Source organism: Ipomoea triloba, chromosome 14, assembly GCF_003576645.1.
Source record: "Ipomoea triloba cultivar NCNSP0323 chromosome 14, ASM357664v1".
NCBI lineage: Eukaryota > Viridiplantae > Streptophyta > Magnoliopsida > Solanales > Convolvulaceae > Ipomoea > Ipomoea triloba.
In genome coordinates, this window is record NC_044929.1 from 3,647,188 (window position 1) to 3,664,950 (window position 17,763).

A 17,763-nucleotide genomic window follows, 5' to 3' on the forward strand; every position below is an offset into this window, starting at 1 on the left:
TTCTTTTCAATCAAACATACACTATAATTTAAATTGTCCAAGCATTGTGTTGTAATTAAATTATAATTACATCTAAAGTAAACAACGCATGTCATCAAACAAAATTGAAGATGATGGAGGTGAGCAGACCTAGGGTCCACACGGTTTAAGCATTTTGAAACGTAAAATACTAAAATATTCCGTAATTGCTTATTAGCTTCCTAACCGTGTGGACCCAGGCCGGCCGGCCAAGTAATATACTTAGCAGCTTGGCCATCATCAATAATGGAGATCTGATCTAGATCGAAAAATAACAAGTAAGAAACACGTACTGGGAGAGCTGAACTGAGCTTCATTCTTCAATTACTCTCCCTTCATCTCAATAGCCACGAAAACAACTTCCACTACTTCTCGTAATCAGGGTGCTTCTGCTGCGCGCAATGCCTCAACAAGTGTTCATGGTGGGTAACAACAATGCATTGGAAGAAATTAAGGACAAGCTCACCAACTCGTCAAAAGAAAGAGAAGTCATCTCCATCACAGGAATGGGAGGTATTGGCAAGACGACTTTGACAGAAAAGGTTTATGAAGATAAAGACATCAAGCGTCATTTTGATATTCAAGCATGGATTACTGTGTCTCAATCTTACTCCTTGGATGATTTGCTCCGAGTGCTCCTCCAATCAATTGACGCTTCTTCTCCAACAGAAGAACACTGTGCAGGAACCTTCGAACTCAAGGATAAAGTTCGCAAATTGTTGCTGGGCAAGAGGTATCTAATTGCAATAGATGATGTATGGAGTACACAAGTTTGGGATGATTTGAAGATATGCTTCCCATCAGAAAAGAGAAATGGGAGTCGAGTATTGTTGACAACTCGACTCACAAATGTGGCTACTCATGCTAGTTCTGGTGGTCTCCCATTTAGCATGCCTACCCTAAGCAAAGAAGAAAGTTGGGATCTATTTTGCAAAAAAGTATTTGCAAAAGAATCTTGTCCTCCTTCTATTGAATTTGAGAAAATTGGGAGAGATATTGTGATGAAATGCAAAGGATTACCACTCTCAATTATGGTGATTGCTGGGATTCTATCCAAGGCTGAAATGAAGGTGGAGGATTGGGAAAATGTTGCCAGAGATGTAGCATTATCATCAACTTTATATGAGGAGCAAAATTGTGAGAAAATACTTTTGTTGAGTTACAATCACTTGCCTGAAAATTTGAAGACTTGCTTCTTATATTTAGGAGTATTTCCAGAAGATTATAAGATTCCAGCTCAAAGATTAGTTACATATTGGATCGCTCAGGGATTTGTAGAAGATGAGGCTTTGGTGGCTAACAATAAAGAAGAAGTGGCATGGCAAAAGTTGCAGGATCTTATTGATAGAAATTTAATTTTGGTGGAAGAAAGAGGATGGTGTGGAAGAATAAGGACGTGTAAGATTCATGACCTTACACATGAGATGTGCTTGAGACTAGCTAAAGGTAAAAATATATTGCATGTTATTGATGACAAGTTTCAAATTGGATCGTCCTCCAAAGGAATAAGTCAAGAAAATAGCAATTACAAGTTTCAAGTTGGACAATCCTCCAAAGAAAATGGCAATTTTTGGGTAAGCCTACACCTACAATCAGTTTCTAATATTAATCGTTTAGGTTTTGAGCATAGGACACTCCAGAAATGTCATTCCTTTCTTGCTATGTTTCCATCTAAATATATAGGCAGTTGGCGTGAAGGAAGTCCGATCCTTAGCAATTACTTGTTCACAGCAACATCAATTCAAGTACTTGACCTCTTTCAAATTTGTTTTCCCAATTTTCCTTCATCTCTTTGGATAAATAACTTAAGTCAGTTGAGGTATCTAGCTTTGTACATTCGTACATTGCGTGGTTCCTTGTCGATTTTAAGCAGCTTGAAAAATCTACAAACTTTGATTTTGCGTAGTGCAATTTCTGTTGTAGTATACTCAACCCTTCCAAAGACACCACAATTAATGGAGCTTTGCATTCTGAATCGATCAATTCATTTTAAAAATAAAGAAGAGAATTTGAAATTGGAGAATCTGACAAGGCTTTTCTGGTTAAGTGACTTATGTTGCAACAATGGAGCGTTGATGGTGAGGATTCCGAATATAAAGAAATTGGGGGTAAGATATGAAGAGCCCAAGGGCGGATACAATATGCATCCTATTAACTTGCTCAATAGTTTAAGCCATTTGGAACAACTCGAAGACATTGAGTTTGTTGGATACCAATTGTCAAAGTACATTCCAAAACCATATGATTTTCCACCGAAGCTCAAGGAGTTGAAATTTACTGACACTTGGATGAAATGGGGGTGCACGATGACCATCCTTGGAAGGCTACCTAACCTCGAAGTTCTCCAACTAAAACGGTATGCCTTTGATAATTCAGAGACCGAGTGGGAACAAGTTGAAGAGGGGTTTCCAAAATTGAAAGTGTTAGTCTTCCAAGATCAAATGCTTTGTAGATGGAAAGACAGCGATTTCACTTTCCCAAGCCTTGAGTGCCTGGTGCTAAAGAATTCCCCTCTCTTGGAATCACTCCCTTACGAGAGCCTTTCTGGATGTCCATCCCTTAAGCTAATTCACTTGGAATGGCTTTGTAGTGATGGTGTTTTAGAGTCTGCAAAGAAAATTCAAAATGATGGAGATGGCCAGCTCGAGGTCCGCGAAGAAAATATTCATATGATGAGTTAGTTTCTTGATATGTGAGTGCAACCGGATACCACTAGACCACAAGGTCTCGGCAGTTACGTTGCTCTACTCTATATATGCACTATCTTCTATACTCCATATACATCTGGATTGTTAATTAGTCTAACACTATTTCTTATTTCAACACAGATTGAAGAGAGTGGAAACAACAAGCTGAGCATCACATCACATGTTCTTCTACCACTTTGAAGGTAGCTTTGATGACTCACCATCAAATCAACCGAAGCACTCACCCATACATACCTCTTAGCTTCGATCCCCAGCCACCTACTCTCCCAAAACAAATCCTAAGCTCTGTAAATTTTGTTGTGATTTAAGGTTAGAAAATTTACATCTTTGTTTTGGTTTTGCATTGCGTGTTACTTTTCCTTTTCTCTTAGCAAATTGTGATTTAATTTTGAGCTGAGAAATTCTTCCCTTGAAAGGTGGGAGTGCTTCGGGATAAGTAAAGGGACCGTCTTAGTTTTATTTTGATGATTCATGATTGTTGCTTTTATGCAAGTTTTATGTGGTGATTTTGTATGGATTGTTGAGTATTGAATCACAAATGGTATTATTATTATTTGATAAAATTTAATACATGTTTATTAAATTATTAGTTATGATTACACAATGTAATATTATTTACATACCTGTAGAGATATTCATCTTACCCCAAAATCGATGGGCTTACATACCTGATATGCCTAAAAAAAAATTGGGTTAGGTAACAAAATTTTTCAATCGTTATACGATGGACCAGTGTCCACTATGCATTGTGGACTCTGATTCTAAACGACGTAGTTTTGAATTTTAATTTTGATAGTGACAGTTTGTTGTTCAATTCACGTTATAATTTTTTTAATAATGTAAAGTATGCGTATGTATCTTGTTTTATACGTTTTTTTGTCTCATGTTATGCAATTTTGTACCTGAAATAAAGTAAATATGATATCGTTTTTGTGTTTTGTTTATGTGCTTTTGTGTCTTATGTTATGCAATTTTGTAGCTTAAGATTAATTTATTGATTTTGTACTTGAACTAAAATAAATATAAAGCATATATGTACATGTGTCTTGTGTTATGCGTTTCTATGTCTCATGTTAAGCAATTCTGTATTTTAAAAGTATTGATTTTGTTGGGGTATTTGGTGTAGTAGAAATAAATATGTATGGAATGGGATTGTTTTTGACTTGCATGTGATGTTGCGCAAAGCATTTAACTTTCTGGAAAATTGGAAGCATGCAAATATCCTGGATCAAAAGAGCAATGCTACGATGCATCTTTGGACTTGAACAACAATGAAATGGGGTTAGGATAGATTTTGCGTGATGATGAAGGAAAATTGTTGGCAGCAAAAAATGTTCCGTTGGATGGAATATATAGTGTCAAAGAAGCTGAGGCTATCAGTTTGAGGGAGGCTCTGAGTTGGCTTAAGGACACTGGCATGGGTAGTGTCGATGTTGAGATGGATTCTCATACTGGTTTTTATGCTATTTCATCTTCTTCTTTTAGCTCTACTTTTGGCCTTTTAGTTGATGATATTATATTAAAGAATTGGATGGCATCGATGATTAATGATGTCGAATTTCGTTTTGTCAAACGATCTGCGAATTGTGCCGTCCATACTGTTACTAGGGAGGTCTTTTCTGTGTCAGGTTGTGAGGAATGACTTGATGTTCCTCCTATTTTCCTTGTAAACTGTCTTTACTCGTGATTTAATGAATTAAGTTTTTATCTCTAAAAAAAAAAGGTAGTATTGATTTTGTACCTAATATAAATTAAAATTTGTGTTAAAACATGAGAAACGCCAGGAATTTATATATAAGCAAAAAAAAGTGTGTATACATAAGGGTGCACTTAGGTGAGGACGATGCCCAAGAAAGCAACTTCTAGGTGGAAATTGAGGTGTGAGGTGTGATTGGTTTCCCTACTAAAGGTACATAGAGCCAATACCCCAACACTGGGGTTCGAACATGAAACCTCTCATTTGAAAAGTCATAATTATGTCACTCAACCACAAAGCCTTTGACTTTCTTAATTCCAACTATAAATAATTAATATATTTAAACTATCTATTATTCTTTTAACTTACTCATTAATTTCAATAAAGAAAGTCTTAAGTTTGAGCCACATCCCAATAAAAACTGGCATAATCATTGAACATATACTATTAACATTTTCAGAGTGCATTAAAAAATATAATATAAAATTTAACATAAATTTTGGTCAATTAATTAGCCATACTATATAGTGTTCAAAGTTGAGCATTAAACATTACAAATAAGGAGCCTTGAAATTCATTTTCTTGCATTTTTTTTATTATTTTTATTTTATATCCTATTCATTTTTAATATTATGCTTATTTGAATATTTTTATAGTGTAATATCCTATTTAGTTTACTACTTTGTAAATATTTTGTTTATTTTAAAATGATGTAAATTTTAATATTTTATTTATCATATATTATGTAAATCTTAATACTACGTTGTTTTAGTACGTACTATTGATTCTATCATAATGTAGTATATGTTATAACTTTCTCTATTTGTTATAGTCGAAAAAGTCAATATCCCATCACTGGAGTTCGATCTTGTGACCTTTAATCTTAGCACAAGGTGTTTGGCTACTATGTCTGTCAATAATATAATTTTTTAATTTTAATATTAATATTTATTTATTTAATATTTTACTTTTTATATCCTATTTATTTTACTATTTTTGTAAAATTTAATATTTTATTTATTTTAATATTCTATTTTATTTATTTTTAATAAATTTTAATATTTAATAGATTTTTTGGTTAATATTATTTAATTTAATATTTTCATAATCTGTAAAATTTATATTTTTTTGTTATTTAACTTTTAATATTTTTTATGTTTTGTATTTTGATTAAATTTTATATTATAAATAATACAATATATTTATCATAAGTAACAATCAGTTTTACCATAAATAATATCACAATCTTACATATAAATATTATAATATCTATTATAAATAACAATTTATTTATTTTAAAATGATATTAAATTTTCTATAATACGTATTATGATTTCTTCATAAATAATAAGTAATATAATTATTTTAAATTCGACCGGTTCGATCTCATGCATTAAGATTGGTAAAATGGTATCACACAGGTGTGACTTATTTAACATTATGATATTCAAAATTTAAAGACCTAAAGTTGATTTGCTAAGCAGCAAATTTGCAGAAGCAGAACAATAAGTAGGAGATCTCAAGATACATAGTTGAATGAGCAACAGAGTAGCAGACTACTATACATCTCAATTCTCAAGCAATCAATTAAGGGTCTTTTAAGATTATTGGGGTTTCATATGGGTGAAGAGCGTCTTTGCAAACTCGGCTAGTTTCTCAGTTGAAGGCATCACATCCTTCACGGCATCATCAGCGATGAAATCTTGTGCCCAATTGGCCAAACCAGGAACCTTTGCTTCATCCAGCAAGTTAATGCTGTTAAATGCCTCGATGACCCTTATCCATCCCACTAAGCATCCCAGTGCAATGTCCAAGAACCCTATTTTGTCTCCGCCAAAGAAGTTCTTCCCTTTGCTGCAGCTTTGGAAGGCACCCTCCAAAACCCCCAAGCCTTCTTCAACCTCGCCTATGGCTGCCTTTCTGGCTTCCTCATCCTCAGCAGCTGCTATGGTACGCAGTTTTGGGTACCACTGTACCACAAAAATTAACAATTCCCATCATAAAACAACACAATTTATGGGTCTGAAAAAGAGGGCCCAACGGGGTTCAAACCAGTGACCTCTTGATCTACAGTCAAATGCTCTACCACTGAGATATGAACCCAATTTGATATTTAATGTCAGTATTTTTATTATTTATTTGTCTATAGTTAATAGTGTGTGTTTGTAGTTATTATGTTACTCTAATTAACACAATTTATGTGTGGTTAATAGTGTGTGTCATACTTTCGCAACTTACAGAAGCACAAAAAGTCAATATCCACACTGCGGAATTCGAACTTGAGACCTCTCATTTAAAAAATCACAGTAATACTGCTCAACCACAAAACCTTTAGCATATGTGCCTCCAATTTATTTACACATAAACGGTTAGTTACATGTACAAAATAACACATAATCTAAAGGTTATTTTAGACCACGGTATACAGTACAATGCAAGATAAACCCTGATCTATAATATAATTTATCGTAAAGTGGACCATTGTCCAAAAAATGACATTTAGAATATATATGTCTGCATTTAACACTGCCTATAAATAAATTGAAAACAATTAATATGCCTATATCATTAACCTATTATATGTGCTTCAATTTATTTATAGACATATAATATGTTAACTGACAGATAATTTTAGGTCATTTACAGAATTACAGGTACATAATATATTTAATATAGACACCAACAATGCCCTACATATTGATCACAAACTTCACCGTACAAGTAACAATTAAACCATAAAATTACCTGAAAATGGAAATTAGCATGAAGATATATACCTTATCGTCAATATAAGTGGCCCAGAAGCGGTGGATAGCCCGGTCATAAGGATCTGCAGGCATGATAGCCGGACCGGAAGTCCAGACCTCATCAATGTACTGGACAATTATGAGGGACTCGCAAACGGGTTTTTGGTCGTGAATGATAACAGGGATTTTCTTGTAAACTGGATTAGATTTGAGTAGAAGGTCACTCTTGGCCGCCAAATTCTCCTCCACGAACTCGTAAGCTACAGACTTGATGTTGAAGGCGATGCACGCGCGGAGCACAAATGGGCTCGCCCATAAGCCCAAGAGCTTCACAGTCTCTGACGCCATGGCTGAGAATGAATTAAGCAAAGCAAGAAGACAAGGGCGGGCTAAAATTTTTCTAAGCTTCAATTGAGTCTTGAAGAGTTGAAGGTGTATATATTGTGGAGTGGTTAATATGATGCGAGAGTTGAAACACAAAATAAAAAAATGTGGACGTAAATTAGAGGTGGCCACATGCCCGCCCTTTCATGTCCAAATCCGTCCTTAACTGCCACGGCTTGGACAGGGACAAAGATTTAAATTGTCAGCCTTATAATTAAAACATCTCAATTAAACTATAAGGTTCCAAGTTCGACTCCAAAAGAAATACGAGTAATAATACACTAAACAGATGAACGGAGTCATTCATTTGCCCTCAACTTAACCACAATTTTACGAAATGACTAACATTGGAAAAAATTTGAAATTCAAGGACCTAAATTGTCCAAATTAAAAGTCGGGAACTAATTTTAGAAAATTAACATAATCGGAGGACCATTGCTGAAATGAACTCACTCTAAATTTATTGTGAGTGTAACGTATTTATTTTATGTGCCTGAGTCCCCACGATGTACCATAAAATATTTTCAAAAAATTTGGCGTGAAGCTGAGAATGAGAGAACGGCAGGGTCGGTGGTGATAAGAGCCCGCACTTGGCTGGTTCGCCCAAATAGTAGGTGAGTGTGATGTGTGAACTGAAACGTAATGTTGTGGTTGGGGGACCGCTTTGCCAGCGTTTCTCCACCATAATTGGAAAGAGCGAATCTTTGGACAATATAAGGCTAATTTCTACTGAAAGTGATTTGTGTATGACTGCTTTATGAATTCTTGTTTGTTAGATATGTCTGATGGTAAACAACGTAAGTATGATCACACATTTAAAATAGTAACATGAATGTCGGGCATACAAATAGTAGTGTAATTTCTTTAGTAGTATAATTTCTTTTATAATAAACACAATCTCGCTGCAGCAAGAAACTATTGGTGTCAGATTCTCATAGCTAGAAAGTTCTCGGGTAAGAATAAGAAGCCCAATATAGAAGTTCTTATTTTCAAGCTTTTTTTTTTTTTTTACGTTGACTTGGATTTTCAATGCCACTTGAATCACTTCAATTGGACCTTTATACATCGATTTGTTATCAAAATATTGAGTAGAGGTCTGATTGGACAAAAATTTCACCTTTACGCGCTTTTACTCCATTTTTTTCATTGATTTTGTTCTATGATCAAGACCATTCAAAACACATATTTTAGACTCATCAAGGTGTGTATTAACCATTTCCATAGCTCCATAAGTTACCAATTTTGCTTTCCTCTTTATTTTTCTTGTTTCTTATATTTTCCTTTACATGTGTATTTGCGACAATGTTAATCTGCCTATATGCTACCTGTTTTTTAACACTTTACACCAAAAACTCTCAAGAACAAGGTACATAGGTTCATAACACTTTACATCTATCTATATGCTACCTGTTTTATCTTAATGATAAATTGTATTGAAATAACATGACCACATTTTGTTTAATTTTTCAAATTTTGCTTCCTCTATTATATCAAAAAATAATCATGTGTTAATTTCATCATCAAAACATTTCATAGTTTGTTGCATTGTCGAGTCTGTTGAGCATATAATAAATAAACATAAATATACAATTCAACTATTAGCTTAAACTTTAATTGAGATAGAGCACATTCCAATTTAGTATCAGAGCTAATTAAACTCATGCCAAAAGTCATGAGTTCGAACTATGGTTAAAACTTAAAAGTAACCAGCTCGCCACATAAGGATCTCAGTACTGATAAGTTAATTTGATTCCATTTAGGTAAACTACATTAATATCCTTCTAGGTATTGATGAGTTAATCGTTAACATGGCATACTTTGTGAAGTACTTGAGAGTTGAGACACATTCCACGATTGTTGTTCGTATGTTATGCAATTTCTAAAGGTCTTTATGTTTCAATTAAGTATTCAGGTCTTTATGTTTCAATTAAGCATTCAAACTCGTAAAAGATATTGGCCCTGTTTGGTAAATGGTTGTTAGCTGTTAGCTGATTAGGTTAGAAGGTATGATTAGTTGATAACATTAGCTGATTGTATAAAGGTGTTTGGTAAATTAGCTGTTAGCTGATAACTGTTTGGTATAATTTCTTTTCTCAAAAAGCTAATTAAAAAAGTTGCTTTGAATATATTTTTGAATTTTAGCATTTTGGAGTTACAAAAACTTATTAACCAAACACTTATATTGATTTTTTTAACCAAGTCAAACAACTAATAGTGGTCAAATAAACCAAAATTGACTGATAAGCTAATTATTTACCAAAAGGACCATTATAAACTGAATTCAGTAAGGCCTCGATTGTTACATAGATATTATGCTAGCCTGGCCTGGCCTGTTTTTGCAGCCTGTCTGGTACTATAAAGCTTAGAATATTGCCTAACCATAAACCAATGCTATTCTCATTCTCTACTAATCTACTATGATTGGATCCTATACCTCTAACTTAAACCACTTTCTGGGAATTAGATTACACATATGACCTTACCAAAACACTTTCCATATAAAGTTTCAAGACCATTTTCACCTAAGAAACGAACACGAATAATTACCGGGTAAAGGATGGCCCTGAAGTGCAAATTAGCTCGATCAACTTATATGTACAGCGCTGCAAAACTTCCCTTCAATCACCTGTCAAAGTTGCCGGTTTACTGTCATGGCGACGGTGGTAATTAGCCATTGTCATCTCACGTTGCAGCAATGAGCTTTTCGTCCGCTTTGCAGTTTTGTCCACAGGCAGATCATTTGCCTCGGGGATTGATAATGTGCGGTGTAGTAATCCTCGACGCACCCAAATTGACAGAATTTCAGGCTGTGCACGTACGCCACTTCCCGAGAATTGTTGAACTGCTGTATCCACATTCCCATGCTCACATCTTCCATCTTGAACAACTGCAGGTTCGGTAATTGTTAAATGGTGGGGTTTTTTCGGTTCTTTTCTTTTGTGTATTGCTCGTTAATCAATCTACCACGTGCATTCTTGACTGAAAACGAAGATTGAAGAAATGGGAGCTGGGATTTGATAGAGGAAAAATATAACATACCCTCAACTTATGCTGCTCAAAATTAGAGACTATGTAATGGGCAATGTCAGATGAGATAATATAGCCAGGCCCATTGGCATAGGGGGGATAGTCTGCTTCTGACCATTCCTGCAATACCAAAGTAAAGAAATTACTGTGAGATTTTGATGGATGGAGAGAGAGCATTGATCTTATATCTCTTCCCTATCCTCTCTTTTACATGTGCCTATTACTCCCTCTTCTATATTTTCTAATTAGTCCTACTTAGGTGTAGTCTACTGGAGGAATTGTTGGGCAGATGCTAGTGAAAAGGCCAAGTCTAGCACCATGTGGCTAGGAGATTGTTGGGCGGAGGCCTGAAGGGACAAGTCCAACATCCTGCCTCTCAAAAATATGGCGGTGTATAAAAAAATAAAGTTGGGCGTTCGCTACTAGCTATAGCTTTTGGCGTAATCTACTAAGAGGAGTTGTTGGACAGAGGCCGATGAAGGGCCAAATCTAGCACCAGACTGCTGGGGGAGTTGTTGGACGGAGGCTGGTAAAGGGTCAAATCTAGCACCAGAAAGCTAGGAGGATTGTTAGGCAGGCTTGAAAGGCCAAGTCCAGCACCCTGCCTCTCGAAAATATGACGGTATATAAGGAAATAAAGTTGCGTCTTCACTACGAGCTATAGCTTTAGGGGTTGTCTACTGGGAGAAATTTTTGGGCAGATGTCAGTGAAAGGCCAAGTCTAGCACCAAGTGACTAAGGTAATTGTTGGGCAGAGACATGAACGGTCAAGTCCAGCACCCTACCTATATAAGGAAATAAAATTGCGCATTCGCTACGAGCGTAGCTATAAGCGCTTGATCTATTAAAGATAGACTTTAAAACAATATCTAAGGAACAGCCAGAAGTAAGTGAATCATAGAGGAGAGCAAATTAGGAAAACAACAATAGTTTACCTCATAAGTGACAGCCCATTTACCCTTCCGCAATGGCTTATGGTTGTAATTGATGTTCCCAACATACAGGCTTCTACCATGAGGAACTTTCTTAACTTCATTCATCAAAGCATCAATCCTCACAAATGTGTCATCATCACACTTCATAATATACTTCGAAGCCATTATACGAATCTGCAAAACACAAACAGCGCATGAAATCGAAGGAAACAAGCACACGGGAAGTTAGCAAGACAGGAAATGGAGTTCTCGATCGCCACTCACTGCATATTCGCAAATCGCCACAGTCTTCAACACCACCAGATCATAATTATCCATGTAAGGCACGATAACAATATCGCCAAAAAATTCCGCTTCTTTCATTAGTTCCACATTCACTTCATTCTTTCGATGCTGAAAATTTTGTATTTTAAGACCACAAGCACAAGTCAGGGTAAATTGAATTAAGTTAATCAGCTTTCAATAGCTTCATTCAGTATATGCTTCTTACCATAGCCACAAAAAAACGGGCCACAACGTTCAAAGACTTAATCGATTTGTGTTGCATCCACGATTTCCTAACTGCCATCCGCTCAGCAAAATGATTTCCAGCAGAAAGGATACCTATGAAGAGCTCCACAGGTCCTCGAGGAAGAGGTGGCGCTTGCCACTCGGGCAACATTTCCAAATGCCTATGTGGGGCAAAACTTGGACGCATCGATGGCAAAGAAGCGGCAAAAAACGAATGCACATTAACATCCCCCTTCAGGGAAAAACCAGTGGCGTCATCAAGAGTAAAGCCCTGTTTGACAATAAGAAACAGTTGGAATATACTCGTTTCAAATAACCGTTCTCAAGGACTGTAGATTTTAGTACTTACAGGGTGATACGGAAAAGAAGTAACATGCCTCCCATCTACGCTGATATGAAAACCTTCAAAACCCGCAGCAACTGTAAGCACAAACATCCTGTTCTCCGCAAAAGGATATGGCCAGTCAAGCGAAACCTTCTTTGTTCTCTTAACAATCCGCTTTAACCACCACATGACCTTCGATTCTTCAGAGCGACTATTGTCATCAAGAATCCACCTCTCGCATTTCACCTGCCCATCAACTTCATATGATACAGAAAATCAAAATTAAAAAGCAAAAAAAAAAAGAGGTTAAGGGAAAAATCCTTTGAGCAGCAGTCTGAAAGAACAATTGCAAGTGCCTACTATTCACACTATAGAGCGATTGCCATAGTCCTAGCTAGTGATACTTGTGTAATAACAGCTAAATACTAGAAAGAAAAGCACATAAATGCACCAACAATTGCACACCAATCCCTCCAAATTTCCCAAAATCAAGTTTTATGTTCAATTCTACATAGCACTTAACAGCTTAATTAGTATATAAACTTCACAATCTTAGGTAGCAAAACTGCCTATCTGAGAGTCAGAAACATTTACCATGTTTGTGCAAGTGAAACCAAAGACTACTCCATATAAGCTAGCAGCATTAATATAGCAGTATATAAAAGTAATGGAAAAAACAATGATAGGGTTTTAGGGCTTAGGATTAGTCTGCCGTTTGAATTAGTCTAGCATAAGCTGGGAACATAATGAAAAAAAAAAAAACAATATAAAGAGCAATCAATGGAAAGCTGGCTAAGGATACAAACTTGTAACTATAAGGTCGAGTTTGAATTCCAACTTTCTTGGTTTGAGTCAATCAGCTATTGACGGCCCTAAAGTGATATCATTGTTGGTTAGGGTCATAAATCGAGATTTACTAAGTGCACCACCTCAAGTAGTGGATGCAGGTTTCTCTCGTCAGGTCCTTTGTCGTCTAAGGTCACAAGGCGGGTTTTATCAAGTGCACCACCTCAAGTAGTGAATGCAAGTTTCTCTAGTTAGGTCCTTTGTTGACTAGGATCATAACTCATAAGGCTGATTTTACCAAGTACACCACCTCAAGTAATGATTGCAAGTTTCTCTCATCAGGTCCTTTGACGTCTAAGGTCACAAGGCGGGTTTTACCAAATGCACCACCTCAAGTAGTGAATACAGGTTTCTCTCGTTAGGTCTTTTGCCGTCTAGGATTACAAGGCGGATTTTACCAAGTAAAGCACCTCAAGTAATGAATCTCATCAGGTCCTTTTCCGTCTAAAGGTCATAAGGTCGGTTTTACCAAGAGCACCACCTCATGTAGTGGATGCAGGTTTTCCTTATTAAGTCATTTGTCGTCTAGAGTCACAAGGTGTGTTTTACCAAGTGCACCAACTCAAGTAGTGGATGTAGGTTTCCACGTCACTCCAAACAAGCGCAATCGATCACCTGATCTTGGGGCTAAGAATTAATCTAGTGTAAGATGAAACCTAACATATCAAAGAAAAACAAAAAGAAATTACCCACCAGTTTCTTCAGCAGGATTGGATTTGCCATCACACCTTATGGCAATTCCCCATTGCATCCTATAACGAGTGTTCTGCTCAATCACTGGGGTCTTACTCCAATCCCCCTTCAACCGTGGATTAAAATGCAGTATTCTTGGCGGATCCTCCCCATACACATTCTCCAATCCCAGAAGCTCCATCATGAACTGCGACTCCGGGTGGGCCCGCCGCGGCGTCCCCACCACCGTTATGTGGGACCCTAAACACAGACCACACGGGATCACCGTATTACCCTTCTCCAAAAGCTCATGCCCTGTCAACGCCACCGACTCAGGACACGACTCGTTACGATTCTGAGTCAACTCGGTCCCAACTTTCCCGGACTCAAGCTCCGCCAGTAGCTTCTTCCCGGCCACGAACGCGTCTCTAACGGCCCGCCGGAGCTCCAAACCGCTGCCTTTATCCGCGCCGTCGAATGATTTCTCGTCGATAACCAAACCCGAAATTTTCTTATTTTCCGATTTTTCTCCCATTCTTCTCTGCCGCAAACGCAATCCCATCTTTTTTTCTTGCGTGATCGGACCCGGAACTGCCGTTTTTCGCCGGGGACGAAATTCGGATTTCTTTTCGCCATTGCTGAGTCTGGGCCGCGAGTTCTCAGACTCGGTGTACTCGCGCTTATTAGGCGCGTCCAGCCCGAACCCATTTCTCAAAACTATCGGTATTTCCATGCCCATTAACATCAGGTACAGAATCAGCGTACCCATCAACATTTGAATTGATTTTACCCGATTCAGTGAGAACAAAGGATCGAGCTTTCCCCGTTTCATTCTCCCCACAATTTCTTGGCTTTTCAGCAAAAAAGGGAATCTGGCTCTTCTAACAATGGATCGAGACCCAAACCCCAATTTTTGCTAAAAACCAAGGGGACTAGTCATCAGTTCAGATGAAATCCAACGTAATCTATCCATGCAATATATACATACACACGTATATACACACACATACGCACATAATTAATATTGAACGTAACGGAGTATATATTATTGTTATTATTACATAGGGAAAATGACAATTTTTCTTATGTGCATATAGCACTTTTCCCTCTGTGTTATTAAAGTGGCAGTTTTTTTCCCTCAGTTATTTTAAAAGTGGTAGTTTTCCCCCTGTAATGTTAAATTGATATTTTTGCCCTTAAAAATAATTATTTCATTTACTTTTATTCTCCAACCAATTATTACTAATATGTATGGAAGATCACGGTTCTATACGAATCTAATCGAACACTGTAGCAATTAAACTTAAATAGTATGGACGGTAGTTACAGTTACGATTCAGAACCGAAAAAATAAAATAAAATAATTGTTGAATTTAAACTATTTTTAAATAAGAAATAAAATTTAAAAAAAATAAATAAATAAGTTTTGATTGACGGTTCAAAATCGAAATTGTAATCGAACCGTACCGATTTATCAAAATAAGTGTTTGATCATTTTCACTATATATGACTGTGGTTCAGTTCCGGTTCACGGTTCAACAATTATTTTATTTTATTTTTTTTGGTTCTGAATCGTAACAAAAACCGTCCATACTATTTCAGTATGATTGCTACAGTGTTTGGTTAGGTTCGAACCGAATCGTGATCATCCATATATATAAGTAATAATTTGTTGGAGAAGAAAAATAAATGAATAATTATTTTTAAGGGTAAAAATGCTAATTTAACATTTCAGAGGGAGAAAACAACCACTTTAATAACACAGAGGGAAAAAGTGTTATATCATGAGGGGAAAAAGTGATTGCGTTGAGCTAAAAATGGCGATAAGAGGTGAGATCATCAGGCTGCGTCATCCGTAATTCCACTGAAATTTGCGACTTGCTAGACAACTATAAACAATGGCAAAAACTTTTATAAGAAGTTGAGATCAAAATGTAATATTTATACTTAAAAAAATATAATACAAATAAAGTATTTTACTTATAAGATAAAGTGTAATACTATTAGAAAAAAATTATAATACTTTTACATTTTGATATAAAAGTTAAAAATGATTTTTGAAAAAATGTCTATTTTTTGAAAAATAATTTATTTTTTTAATTTTCGGCTTAAAGTACAATCGCAAAGCTATCTTCTTTTTTTCCTGTTTGGCTAAAGATTAAGATTTTATATTTATTCTGTTTGATTCATTTCTTGATAACGAACATGTTATTTGTTATAATAATAATAATAATAATAATAAGTGGTGGAGTGGTGGTTCAGCACCTCGTCCCTAACCATTTGGCCAGTCCCCTACCACTTAGTGTGCTAACCATTGGGACTAGGGTTAGTCCTCTGGCTGTCGACTGGAATGATATCTTTGGGCAAACTCAAAAAAAATAAGACAAGAACATTCGCTAAAGATCATATCAATTATCAAGCATGTTTAACCCATATTATATAAATATAAATGAATAATCTAATTATCAACTTAGACACTTTAGTTGAATAGAAATACTTTCTTTAATTTAATTAACATGAAATCCAAATAGAGTTGTCAATATGAGTCCAAGTTAGACCAGTTCAAGTTAGACTAGTTCAATATGTATTTTAGACGGATTAAGTTAGAAATATACAAATCATATACATGTATTACTCATGTTATAATCTAACCTTGATTGCAAAAGCAATAGGATCAAGCAAACCTCCGGCCATAGTTGTTTGCTTGTATTGTTGTCTCCCACTTAACCTCCGAACAATATAAAAGATTTATTTTTAGGTATTATCAAACCAGTGACATAATTGTACCTACGTACACTAATATAGCCTTATATGCATGGTTGCAGTAGGCGCTAGGCGCTAGTCAGACGGTAGACTAGCGCCTAGCGGTCTAGGCGGTTCTAAACGGCGACCTATAAAAACAAAAAATTTAATTCATGTGTGTGGGTGTATGTCATATATTATATTGTATATACCTCTTACTTCTCTTATATAAATAAATAAATTTAAATATATATAAATATAATAATAAAATTAATAAGGCCGACTCGCTCGAGTTAACTCGGCTAATTCTGCCGAGTTGGGCGCGTTAAGTCGGCCAAATTCGACCCAGTCGGCCGCCAACTCGATCTAATCGGCCGAGTTAGGCGCTAGGCGGACGCCTAGGCAGCAATTCGCCTCGGTATGGGAGCGCCTAGCGCCTAGGCGGGGATTTTTGCAACAAGTGCTTATATGTCATCAATATATACTCTGTAAACCATTATTTCTGTTTCAACCTTAATGCTACCACTAATAGTCATAAAAAAAAAACTCTTATTAACTTGCACCACAGTAATGTGACTTGATGGAAAATGTTATTCCAGGTTAGGCATAAAAAATGTTGGCTTGACCCATCAATTGTTATGCCGTGGACCCAGGTCCACCTTGCAAGGTGGACCTGAGTCTACATTCACATACACTATACTCTACATTCACACTTTGTAAACTCCACATTCACACATTACAGGATTATATGATACTCTACATTCACACTTTGTAAACTCGTTCACACATTACAAGATTATATGTTTAGTAACTATATTACCACTGTTATGCATTCACACATTCAAAACTCTATACTCACAGGTCCTATACTCCATATTCACAACTTGAGAACTTCACATTCACACATTATAGGGCTACAAGTTGCTAGAACTTCTTAACTCTATTACAGATTCACACATGCATAACTCTACATTCACGATTTCTATACTCTATATTCACAATTTGAAACCTCCACATTCACACATTTCTGGGCAACTCTACATTCACACAATCATAAATGTACATTCACGATTCCTATACTCTACATTCACACTTTGAAACCTTTACATTCACACATTTTTGGACAACTCTATATTCAGCAATATGTTTACTA

The 17,763-nt window shown here is 36.1% G+C and overlaps 3 protein-coding genes and 1 non-coding gene across 8 annotated transcripts; 1 reads left to right on the forward strand and 3 right to left on the reverse strand.

Moving 5' to 3' along the window:
* The first annotated feature begins 216 nt into the window (after positions 1 to 216).
* Positions 217 to 3,294, forward strand: LOC116005327 (putative late blight resistance protein homolog R1A-4). Of its 5 annotated transcripts, none has more exons than XM_031245605.1 (2): positions 217 to 2,710; positions 2,847 to 3,294. In XM_031245605.1, exon 1 carries the CDS (start codon positions 420 to 422, stop codon positions 2,697 to 2,699), a length of 2,280 nt encoding a protein of 759 aa, XP_031101465.1. In that variant the 5' UTR covers positions 217 to 419; the 3' UTR covers positions 2,700 to 2,710; positions 2,847 to 3,294. The 5 variants fall into 5 exon arrangements, 4 of the variants coding, with proteins under 4 accessions (XP_031101465.1, XP_031101463.1, XP_031101466.1 ...); XR_004094949.1 differs by having other exon boundaries at positions 219 to 2,752; XM_031245603.1 differs by having other exon boundaries at positions 219 to 2,742.
* Positions 3,295 to 5,821: 2,527 nt separating this feature from the next.
* Positions 5,822 to 7,596, reverse strand: LOC116005328 (glutathione S-transferase U17-like). Its single transcript, XM_031245608.1, has 2 exons — positions 7,200 to 7,596; positions 5,822 to 6,392 (listed from the first exon to the last, which is right to left on the reverse strand). Exons 1-2 carry the CDS (start codon positions 7,515 to 7,517, stop codon positions 6,027 to 6,029), a joined length of 684 nt encoding a protein of 227 aa, XP_031101468.1. The 5' UTR covers positions 7,518 to 7,596; the 3' UTR covers positions 5,822 to 6,026.
* Positions 6,454 to 6,525, reverse strand: TRNAY-GUA. The gene has a single exon. It is a non-coding gene; the product is annotated as a tRNA-Tyr (tRNA).
* A 2,180-nt stretch (positions 7,597 to 9,776) lies between the features above and the next one.
* Positions 9,777 to 14,766, reverse strand: LOC116005177 (hydroxyproline O-galactosyltransferase GALT5-like). Its single transcript, XM_031245431.1, has 7 exons — positions 13,890 to 14,766; positions 12,375 to 12,607; positions 12,006 to 12,296; positions 11,780 to 11,908; positions 11,516 to 11,689; positions 10,593 to 10,700; positions 9,777 to 10,440 (listed from the first exon to the last, which is right to left on the reverse strand). The coding sequence occupies exons 1-7, from the start codon at positions 14,698 to 14,700 to the stop codon at positions 10,231 to 10,233; spliced, it is 1,956 nt and encodes a 651-aa protein (XP_031101291.1). The 5' UTR covers positions 14,701 to 14,766; the 3' UTR covers positions 9,777 to 10,230.
* Positions 14,767 to 17,763: the final 2,997 nt, after the last annotated feature.